Source organism: Sciurus carolinensis, chromosome 10, assembly GCF_902686445.1.
Source record: "Sciurus carolinensis chromosome 10, mSciCar1.2, whole genome shotgun sequence".
Classification (NCBI taxonomy): Eukaryota; Metazoa; Chordata; class Mammalia; order Rodentia; family Sciuridae; genus Sciurus; species Sciurus carolinensis.
The window spans coordinates 88,935,829-88,948,377 of NC_062222.1; the positions used below are offsets into that span (position 1 = coordinate 88,935,829).

The 12,549-nt window shown below is 31.3% G+C and overlaps 1 protein-coding gene across 7 annotated transcripts in view; it reads left to right on the top strand.

The window, feature by feature from the left end:
* Epha5 (EPH receptor A5) overlaps positions 1-12,549 on the top strand; it is a 345,949-nt gene that overhangs the window by 287,836 nt on the left and 45,564 nt on the right. For all 7 annotated transcript variants that reach the window (XM_047566737.1, XM_047566736.1, XM_047566738.1 and 4 more), the window contains 3 exons: positions 8,077-8,144; positions 9,520-9,645; positions 10,347-10,532. In XM_047566737.1, coding sequence (XP_047422693.1) covers positions 8,077-8,144; positions 9,520-9,645; positions 10,347-10,532 — 380 coding nt within the window. The remainder of the gene's footprint in view (positions 1-8,076; positions 8,145-9,519; positions 9,646-10,346; positions 10,533-12,549) is intronic.

Below are 12,549 nucleotides of genomic sequence, written 5' to 3' on the forward strand. Positions count from 1 at the left end.
GTGTCTAAATGGTATTATCTTAATTATTTATAAATGCAGATTTTAAATAATATCTGGGTTATAACAATAATACTATAGACTGGAAAATTAGACCTAAGAACTCTCTTCCTAGGTGTAGAGAGACTCCTACATAATATTAAGCCACCTTGTAAACAGTGAAGTTATCTGGGTAATTCCTTTATAGTTTAATGAGTTTACAGCCTTGCACTATTTTATTGAGCCCTCATTTGTTGTCAAAATTTGTCAAGAAAAGATTTTTAAAATACATTTTTAAGAATTATAGAGTTTCATAGTGTCACTTAAATTGGTTACTTATATTCTCTAAATTTAAATTACTTTTGTTGAATAAAAAAATCTGTGAATGAGTGTGCACACATGTACACAGGTAAGAAATGGTGGAATGGATACCAGAAATTTTTAAATCAAGGAAGAGTAAAAAAACATAGGCTGATGTAATTCAAAGATCTTTTTCTCATTCTCTTGAAAGCCTTGCATTTGAAATTAGTATGAAAGCACAGTTTTGTTGGATATTATTTAACTTAGGCAGGAAATTCTTATGGGTTTGAGGCTTCAGTGACAATCCAGATAAATACTGCAATCTGACAGTAGCAAAACTATAAACTGTAAATGACATTACTTTGTGATTTTTCTACTCTGCTATGGAAAAGTACAGCATGGTTGCTAAATTATCTATTCTACCTCAGTCTCAAGTACAGTTGTTATAAGATGTAACTTATCACTAAATTAGAATAGGCAGAATTTACATTTTAGAAAAAAGAAGACTGATATTTATGCCTTCCTTGAAGTAAATGTCAAAGAAACTTAACTGGGAGCATGAACTTTTATGAGCCCATGACTTAGTAAGTATTGGCAAAGATGAACTTTAACCAGATTGAATTAATGAATTTTTTAAAAGCTTCTTTTTCTACTGTGTCATTGAAAGAAGGAAAGTGGGAAGGCACCTACTTCACAAGGAACACACCAGGAAACCCAACATAAAAAATTTGCTTAATGTATTTTGTGAAACCATGTTAGGAATTATGGAGGCAAATAATGTGTTTGTGGGTGTGCACAAAACTTGTCTGTGTGTATGTGGAAAAAGTGATTTAGCCATAAATACTCTTAGATACTTTTCATGGGAAGCCGGAAAAGCTGAAATCTTGCCACTGAATTTTGTGTGTATAATTACACCAGCCTTTGTTAATATCATATACATAATTTTCAAGGAACACTATCATCATCATCATTTATCAACAGGCATATTTTCAAATACTTGTAGACATTTTGGATCTTGGAATCTTGTTTTTCATTTTTTGAAACATCATTCATAAATAGATGTGTGATTGGTTTTGACCTTATTATAATGTGATATTGTACATTACAATTGTCTATTGTATAGTTGTTGACTTTTACAAATACCTTGAGATGCTTTGTGGAAATATAGTTAGATACCTGTGACACTTTGAAATATTTGTGGAATTAACTTTGTGAAAATAAAAATTTCAACACCACCAATTTACATCCTTGTTTCTGTAGTTCAGCCCTATCAAAGCTTCTGCAAGGTGCTGAGCTTGAGTTTTGGTCTCTGTTATATTTCCCACCAGAAAGGCACAATCCACTATTTTTCCCATGGTGTGATTTACTATGTAAATTGTGAGATCTGTATTTACATGTTTCCATCTTTCATCCTTGGTCTTAAATTATTTTTATCATTTTTAATTATTTGCTTTTCACAGCATCCATGATCATCATGCTAATATTCCAAATATTCTCCCTGCTTTGATTGAAATTTACTGTGACAGAAGTTGCTTCATAATATTTCTGAATGCAATTCTTATGTCTAGATTTAAAATACCCCTTCACCACAACTGCTGACATTTTTAGCAAAGGTACACTTTTCAATGGCTTGTGCCTTTAAGATGTCACATCTGGCTCACATCTAGTCATTGTCTCACATCTCAAAAGAATGTTGAATTGATTGTCATCAATGTAAATCATATGATACTAAATTAGATGTTTAATTTCTGAAATAATATTGCAACTTATTCCTGAAGTTTCTTGTATTTGTACTGATAGAAACCAATATCAATCCATACTATATTATTTTTATAGGTCATTCTGAAATATCCTAGAGTCCCCAAAATAACCATTTCTTGATTTCATAAATTCAAACACATCAGTTTATATCCCTTATTCATTATTTTTCTTACTTTACATATCCTTTACTACTTCTTCAGAGGGTTTCAAGTGTCAAAGGAAAAGACATCAGTATTTTGAAATTAGAGATGTTGAATTCTTATTTTGTTCACTTGCCTATTCTGTGTGGAAAATCACTCATTTTTTTTAAAGAAATCAACTTTCTTATTTATAAATATTTTAAAGTAGAAATGAGATAAATTCTAGTTCCTCTTATGATGCAAATATTAAAATCTTTTAAAATGCAATTGTTAAACAAAAAGCAAACATCTCTGGTCAAAGGTATCATGAATTATTTGAAGCATTGTTATCTACATTTTTCAATGAACTGTTTTCTTTCTTTGTATTAACTATAAGTTTCTTATAATTTGAAGTAGGAATTTTTTTTATCTTCACATATACCTTTCAGAGACTGCTTTATTCATACTCACAAGATGTCAGTCAGGGAAATGTGCATAAGTACTCTTCAATTTTATATAGCAGAAAAGTGACAAAAAGAATAAAACTATCTTTTATTATAATTTTAGATCTCCATTTAGAGTGCTTTGTGCTTGAAATATGTGCTGAATATATTAAATTCCAACTGAAGACTTGCTATGTAAAATGTAAGAATTTCTCCAACATCCCATTTCTTAAGTAACTATAGAACTTCAGACTGTAGGAGATAATAAATGAGTCTACTCTGAGATTTTCAATGAACATCTATGAAATAGTTAAAAGTTAATAGGAAATTACCTACTCTAACATTAGAACAAAACTTGTTGAAAAAAAGGGAAATTAAATATCATATGTCATACTTGTGAAATGTTATATAATAATTCTAAATGAATTAAAATTTAATTCTATTTTGAAAATATTATATAATTCATCTTTGAGTTTTTTTGAAGTATTTGAAAAATTTCAGGTCTTCCTACTGTAGGTAAATTCTAAAAGGATTTTGAGAGTTCATTAATAGAAGATTTACACATTCATGTGTATTATACTATTTTGAAGGTGTTACTCGACTTTCTTATTATTTGTTTTTTAGAATATACAGATAACAATAACAACTAAGTCATAAAATAAGATAAATCAACTTCTCATATGCCATTAATCACAGGATGGTTAGTGACCCTGATCAAATGGGAGATGGTGACTCAAAAAGTTTTGCCTGTGTTTTCATGTTATAATCATTGCATTATTCCTGGATTCAAGAAGTCTGTGTTTTCAGGATGAGTCTATATCTCTTGAGAAGTACACTTAAGGATTATTAATAACAGGTGATAGATGTAGTTGCATGTTTTGTCTCTGTAGATCTATCTATAGAGAACACAAACTCTAGTACTACCCAGGTATTATAAATGAAGGAAATATGAATGAGAGTCAGGTGGTTGTGCCTGCAAGATGTCCTAAATGTCCAGTCCCATTCTTGTGGAAGAATGTTGTCTCATATAATGAAATTTCACCTATTTCCAATATGTTTTAGATATATTAAAAACAATGTTCAAGTACTTCTTTATCTTATGAGACTGAGTTAGGTGAACTTTTAGTTAAATTACCTTTGTTTAATTAGATAAAATTCTTAAGTGAAAAATTCAGTCTTTTCCCCAAAACTGTAACCTATTATCTTCAAGATTCCAAAAATAAAAATCTTTAAATACAACATTATGCAGTTGTTAAAGTCATCATTATGTCAGAAAAAGTTTGGATAGGTGAAGAAATGTAGTTTTAAGATACTAAATTAAGCACTTTTATTTTTCTATGATCAAAACACATAGATGTGAATATTTATTATAATTTGGGTTTTGTTTTTGGAACACTTTTTCTTTAAAATATAGAGAGATTATTTCTTAAGGATTCTGGAAATTAGAGCAATAATACAAGAGTACCTGATTCATAGTCAAGCCCTGCATGTTCACATTCTTTTAAAGAAATCAGAATCCAAAACCATTCCTCCCTCCACCACTGTATCCCACCTATTTTTACTTAGATTAATTTGAAGACAATTATTCAGTATTTGTTTCTCTTGGCTAAAGCAATAAAATCAAAATCTGATTGTGTGGTGGCTATTATTGAGCAAGGATTTATACTCTTTTTGGCTATTCCATTCCCTTGTCTTTCCTTATTGGCCACAGGGGTACCATTTAGTAAATTAGTAATTCTGTGCACTGTTTGGTACTCTGGAGTGGTTGACATTCATATTTTAAATTTATTATCAAATCCTAAATTTATACCCAGAACTAAATTATTCATTGACACCTCCATCCATACACAAACTATTGTTTTCTATTTCACATATTATGGAAATTACAAATATACAAGTTAAATATGGTGGCTGGGGCCAAATTTTTAAGATCTGCTTTAATAATATCAGTCATGTGTTACCAAACTTCTTAGTATAGGTTTGGGAGAAAATAGATCAATTTCTAAATTTACCCTTCGAGTCATTGCTATATTTTTATATCAAGCACCTCTCTAGGACTCTAATAAATATTAATGAATGAATATTAGTTGCCTACATCTCATTTCTCATACCCATCTACAAAAGCACCTTGTTTTCTAGAACATTAGTGTAATTGATTAGAAGATGATTCCTCTAAATATAAATACTACATATATTTTAGTACAGTAATTTCGAGGCTCATTAAATTTGTTGTATAAAGCAAGACGAAGAAACTTTTTTCTCATTCAGAAAAAAAGTAACTCAGAAAATAGGAGGCTTATTTTCTGCATGGAATGACATGTTTATTGACTTTGGTTAAAATTATGCATCTGGAGCAGGTACAGAAGATGACTCTGAATGAGCTGACTTCCTTGCCATGCTTTTTTTAATGAGGCTGAACCACTGCTTGAGTGCCAATCTCCACCAGCTGCCCTTTTACTTGCTGTACCTTGTTGAGTCTTGTTTTAATGATGCTTTGGGGGGTTCCAGAACTTAATTTTATATGTTAATGTGACATGCAGCCGTATATGTTACAGAACTCAAGAGATGCCCATAGTCAAAAATAACTCCTTTCTATTGCCCTCCTGACTCTCACCCTAGGTAATAAAATTTTAACCAGTTCTCACCAAGGTATTCCCAAATCATTTTTAAGAGGCAATGCAAAGTTTTATTTCCATTTTCATATGATAAATTTGCATAAAATTTAAATATATGGAGGTTATTTAATGGTAAAGGCTATTTGGAAGTTACCATTTTGAAATCTTATTATTTATTGGAAGTGAGAAAGTTGATAGAATGGCTGTTTGTAAACTGAAAGAATTTGTATTCTTTTTGGTTTCTTTAGAATTTTTCTAACAAAGTCTTTTGTCAGTAATTTCTAAATAATATAAATCTCAGGATAATTTCACACAATTGTTTTTAAAGCAATATAAAAAAAATCATTAAAAATGTTCTCTATAGAGGTGTATGCATTAAAACCTGAAAGAATAATGGAATACCTAGAGAATGTACTAAAATATCATAAATCTTAGCTTGAATAGACCAAATATAATATCATGTATTTGTTTTTTCTCTCCATTTCACTGTGATGAGGTTTCTTAAGGGCTCTTGAAGGACAAATGCATCTAAGTATGAGGAATAAAATTTGAAAAGTCACCAGAGCCTTGTTGTGTATTTTCCTCACCCAAGAATACTATGTATATTAAGCATATTATTTGAAGTTTATTCAAATATTTACTAGCTGTACTTTTCTAATAAGTTGCCAGTTTCTTAACATGATAAAGATAATTGTATTTTTTCAAAATGTGGCATAAGGTTGGGAGGTTTTGACCAATTTGCAATATATATGTAAGTATGGAAATGACATAGAACAAAATGTATTAGTTTTTAGATAAAAATATAGAATATTTTTAAAAATACCCAGAATATGAAACCATAGAACAATCTGTTGGTAAATGTCTATTGTACACTTCACTTACATCACACAGTAGTTTTCAACCAACTGATGAAAATAATTCATCAGTCCACCATTTTGGCTATATTTTCTTAAATGAACTAAAAAATGAAAATTTTGCTTGTAATGAACTTGATTTTGTGGTGGGATCTTATGAATAGTAAAATCACTTCCTTAGAGTTTCACCAAAAATACTTAAAATATTTTCATTTTAGTCAGTTGTTTAATGTTATATGGTCAATCATGTACCACATTGACTCAGTGTTCATCAGCATAGTTCTTTTCTAAACACCTGTCATTGTGTAGACACAAAGTATCATTCACTCATTCATTTATTCATTCATCAATGTGACAAAACTGTTTAATGCCAACTCTGAATCAGGATATAGCTCACTATAGGAATTTATAGATGAATGCTCACTGCAGGAATTTATAGATGAATATTAGTTGCTGCCATTCAAGAAGAGAAAAGTACTAAGAAACCTAAAAATCATACTCACATGCCTCTATTGTGCCACAGAGTATAAATCATATCAGAAGAGGGGTAGAGAAAGCTGTGTGTTCAGAGGGAAAATTACATTAAGTTGGGGTTTCTGGGAAAATATGAAGGGAAAAAGTGAACAGGACTCTGACAATTGAATATTGTTAGAATTAACATCCTTGGTGAAGGAACCAACCTTAGCACATATATGGAAGTAATGGTGGAAGATGATGCAGGAAATGTGAGTGAAAGTTACATTTAGGAATATTTACATTCTTATTTTTCTGAAAAAATTTATTAAGAAGCATATTTAATAGAAAAATATATTCAGTACTTTGGTTATAGCCATGTCTACTGTAGTCAAAGAAAGGCATTATATAGAGTGGAGAGATGTCATTTTGAAGGCTTAGTGTTGTCCAGATGAAAAATAACAAAGCCTTATTCGAGGAAGTGGTAGAGTTAATCGAGGAAAAGGAAGAGATGGATTGTAAGCTATTTACATGGGATAATACTTTGGATTTGGCAGCTAATTTGTTGTGAAAGACAAAAGAAATCAAATTGACCCATAAGGGACCAAGACTATGTTAGTGTTAATAACAGGAAAAGAAAGTGAAGCATGGTTGAAGGAGGTAAAGAGAGATATACTGATTTCCTTTTCTGGAATGACAGTGGAATACAGACAAATGAATAAAATAAATCTATCATAAATAACAATATAACTCTCAAATTAAATGAGAGAGATATTGGTATTAAATACATTGGTGGAAATGAATAGATTGAGAGGAGAGCAATAGAGAAGTTCATGCAGAAGAACTTTGGAAGTGTCCATATATAAATGTAGAGAGGAACAGGAGTGTTGGAAAATAGTTTAGGATTTCAGTGATCAAGAATGATTAAAAATTAAGATGAAGATTTGGGGTTGGAGTTTAAGTTGTTATTTGTGAACCTCAGAGGAACAGATTTTCATTGGAAAAAAAGAGTACTTTGCAAGAACTTTGTAATTAGTGAATGGTTGATAAAACCAGGAGAGACTAAGATTTGGGGATAAAGCTGAGAGGTGTAAGTTGTGTGAATTTCATAGTGATCTGAATAGAAAAGATTGGAGAACAGCTGATGAAGGAACTAAATTCTCTATAACGTTCAAGACAGGTGCCGAACATGGGAGACAGTTAGCTCAGAGGCACATGTTGGGCTGTTCATCCCAAAAGAAGTAATGGCTGGTGGAAGAAGTAAGAGAAAGAGAACAGATAAAATGTCCGGTGTATCATATATGATGAAATGAGCTTAAAAATTAGGTTTGGATGACTTCTTCCTAGTGAGATCTAGACAAGATTATTTGCTGAGGGTGAGGAATACTGGCTTGAAAAAGAGGTTTCATTCAAAAGGAGTTTGAATGACATTTCTTATTAGGAGTCTAAACATCAGTTCAGGGGTATGGTAATTTCAGTTGTGCTTGATGCTGTGGGCTTGATGTGGTTGACTCACCACTTCAGATGTGGTTAATTGCAGCTTACTTTGTTCCAGGCGGTGTGGCTACAGCAAAGCAAAGCAAGATCCAGAAGAGGAAAAGATGCATTTTCATAATGGGCACAGTAAGCAGATTGTAAAAAAAAGAGGGGGGAAGGGGTATATCATTGTTATTTAGATTTCTTATCAGGCCAGAGCAATTACATTCACTGGCCAAAAATATGTTATAAAAGCAAGTCTCTCACGTTCTTACAAAGTATATGGGCTTGTGCTTTGCTGACTGGCTATAGGCATTAACTGAATGGTTTATTCAATTCTTTAAAGAATGTTCTCATTATAATTATTAAAAACTTTGTCCTAATATAAAAAGCTATTATATTTCAAATCAAATTTCCAGGCTACTTCTAATTCCTTGCTACACACTGTGTAGAAATCTATCATTAACTAACCACCAGGTTAAATGAATAAAACTTCTCAATATCTTCAAGCATTAAAGTGAAAATTTCTGTGAATAGATCCTTTGGCAGCAGCCTTGGTTTCAACTGACTCGAAAAGCACCACATTTTAAAAGCCACATAAAATCACGTTTTTATAATGAACATATAAATTAACTTAACTGAGTTTTAATTATAGTATTTTAATATATTCATTTTTCCATAAATAGTGCAACAGTCGATTTGCCAAATAAATGAAAAAAGTGTATATTTTGTTTTTGCCACTCTACCATGAATATAACCTGCAGAAAGCACTAGTTAATGTCATTTAATATTGCAATTACAGTCCTATCTCATTTAATATTGTTTATCTTCAAAATGCACTGTGTGGGTGATATCAGTAGCCTTTAAAGGTGATAAACTGAAACTCAGAGAACATTAAGGTTTTTGGTAAAGTCATGCAATGACAGAGGCAGAAAGAGAAGTAGAACTCTTTTTCTTTTGACTCTGTACCATACCACCAGAAAAGTTCTTTTAAAATGTCTTTCAAGGGCTGAGGTTGTAGCTCAGTGGTAGAGAACTTGCCTATCATGTGTGAGGCCCTGGGTTCAATTCTCAGCACCACATATAAATAAGAAACAAAATAAAAGACCATTGACAACTAAAAATTTTTTAAAATGTCTTTTAAAACACCCAAATTAATAATATGTGATGATATTTCTATGTGAAACATAGAATAAGCAACCAGGAAATAAACTACTAATATTTCATTGTCCAGTTTCATAAACAAAATGTTCTTGATATACCTCTAAACCAACTGTCTGATTATCATTGCAAACTATATTTACCATCATATATACATTTCTTGTGCATGTCAACAATCCAGATTTTAAAAATTACACAAAGTAATGTAGCTATACTAGTGACCCTCATAACTCAGGAGAGGACCTATCCTTGTAGCTCAGCTACTTCTAGGAATCACAGATAAGCCATATTAGCATGTTAATAAAGTATATAAATTTGTCATCCATCACAGCTTAGATTTTAATGCCCATTATTTTTACAGTTAAACTGCCAGGTGTAAGAACCTATATCGATCCACATACCTATGAGGATCCCAATCAAGCTGTGCATGAATTTGCCAAGGAGATCGAAGCTTCCTGTATCACCATTGAAAGAGTTATTGGAGCAGGTATGACAGTGTGTGACTCTTAACTTTTGCTTGTATTATGGAATGTAATACATCACCGTCCTGCTCCAACACGGAATGTTTTTAATCTTACATGATTGACTTGCTTTCAAAGTGGTATGTAATTAATCACATGGTAATGTAACCTTCTGTGTACCTCATGCTTAATGATCACATCTGGTTTATTAAAAGAAAAACAGCAAAAAATATGTTTTCAAGTAGATAATGTTGTTCAATCTACTTTTTATATACATATAATGAATTTGTAATATCAAAAATAATATACATAGTTCCATTCATCTTTTTCTTAAAATTGTTTCCCTTTTTTCCAGCTGTAAACTTTTCTTCTTTTCTCTTCTTGTTAATATTAAGTCCCACTAGAGTAGACAGGGAAAGAAACAGTAAGTGATTTTTAGGCTGTTGCTTTTAATTTCTTTTAAAAATATTTTCATTAAGGTTCTAGAGGTGAGAAGGATAAAACTAAAAACCCTTAACATGTTTTACGATCATCTGTGGATGATTTTTCCTAATGTACTAATTCTTTCTGTTAATATTGATAATGAAGTTTGAAGTCCATCCTTTTGACTATTTTTTTTTTTTTTTTCGTTTTTTGGTCTAAGTCTTAAAACTTTGAGTTCATTGGAGTGTTATTAGAATAAGAATCTAAAATAACTTGCAACATTCTTTGCTGTCTTTATCACCAGGTGAATTTGGTGAAGTTTGTAGTGGACGTTTGAAACTACCAGGAAAAAGAGAACTACCTGTGGCTATCAAAACCCTTAAAGTTGGCTATACAGAAAAGCAACGCAGAGATTTCCTGGGTGAAGCAAGTATCATGGGGCAGTTTGACCATCCTAACATCATCCATTTAGAAGGTGTCGTGACCAAAAGTAAGTACAACACAAGTAAATACAGAAGTGCAGGTATATACCACAAATATGTCTAGATGATGATTAAGTTTAGGTTAGAAAGAAACTCACCAGAGTAATGTGGTAATTTCTGTAATGTCAAATTATTGTCCTATATTTTAGTAGATTTTCATCAGTTGATCACCAGTGAAATTAAATTTTCATTTAATATTTTTCCAAATGTATGTTTAACCCTTTCAATGTCAGAAAAGATGTATCCAGATAAAAGAAGCAGTAAAAAAAAAAAAAATCAACATACTTTTTCTACTGGCTTTTTCACTTTTTATACAAATGAAATATTACCCTCTGAGTTTTGATTGAGGAATTGAAGTTTAATGTTTAATAAGAATCCTCTAACCATAGGTGCCCTGCAGCTTATAAGCAGTTTCTTATAGCCAGATTAATTTCTTTCATTATTTATTTCAAAATTAAGATATTATAAAAGTTCTAAAGAAAGCAGTGGCCTCAGAAGATCAGAAAATTGTTTGAGACTTAATTTTTTTTCTTTTTCTTAAAGTGAATAGAATTTCACATATATTTTAACTGTGCATTAGTATCTTGCAAATAAATGTGTTTGTGTAGAGTGATTCCCAGCCAAGGATTTCAAATAATTTTCAGTCATTCAATAAAGCATTTATGTGACCTTATTTTCTTTCAGTTTTTTCGTTGTTTACCATACTTACATATTTTGATTCCTTTCTTTGTCCCTGACAGCCTAAAGCCTATTTACTAAAATCATCTAAAAACTTTGGAAGGCTCATTCTCTAGACTTCTTTTCAGCATTTGTTGAATCTCCAGTCTCTATTAATCTAGTTTCAGATTACATTTGTCAAATACTGTACAAATAATGTGTATTCAATAATGCTCTTAACGTGCAAAATAATTTCAATTGAGTTAATATTCATTGACATCATTTGTCTTTAAAATATGAAAAAAAAGTAACAACAAAATTTTCTGTCAACGAAGAAGGACAAAAGTAACTAAATGACATACTTACTTGATATATAACAATTCCCAGCTGTGGTTCATTCCCAATAGGAGAGAGATAAGAATTCAGAAATCTGCCACAAGTCCTATATGAAAAAATACACAGCAAAAAGTATCATATGAATGATATATGATCAACATATCTTTCTGAGAGACATTTTTAAAATGTCTGTATCTAAGGGAAGTAAACATCTCCAGTAAAGGTGCCCTTGGACCAATAGAGCCAAAGAATATAATAGCCTACAAATGAGGGATTCTTCAGTGCTTAGATTTGTTTCTTCCTCCAGCTGAATACCTGTCCAAACATTATTTTTCCCTTAATGGTAACCCAGAGAGTGTACTGATAGTACAAAAAAGAGCATTCTGAGATTTTACTGGTGAAAAAAATGGTTGCTAAACAAAGGTAGGAAGCAGGGACAAGAAAGAAATATCCAGAAGAAAAGAATAAAACACTATTTTTGAGATGAATAAAAGAAATAAAAATATTTTGTAACAATCATGTCCTGAAAAGAATGTGTGGAGTTATTTGAAATAAGAATATAGTGTGCAAAATATGATCACAATTACAACAAAATAAAATCAGACTTTGATGATTATATTCTATTTGAGAGGGGTTACCTCAGAAGGATATCAGTGTATCAGTGACAGCATGTAGAGCTAGATAGTATAGGAACAAGAATCACACTAAAAAAGCTAGGTGCCATGGTGCACACCTGTATTCCTACCCACGTAGGAGAGTGAGGCAAGAGAATTGCCTGAACCCAGGAAATTGAGGGCAGCCTGGGAAGCACAGTTGAAGACCTGTCAAAAAAAAAAAAAAAGGAGGGAGACAGACTGAGAATCCTATTAAAAAGACTCAGTAAATTTCTCTCTTATGCAAGAAACGTTAACATAAAAATAGTTCTTAATGATAGCAGTAGTGATAATAGTAAGCAAGTATTTGGTAAATTTTTCATCTTCACCTCATCCTTCATAGCTTTCAAATTTAACTTCCTAAAAATAATTCTCATGA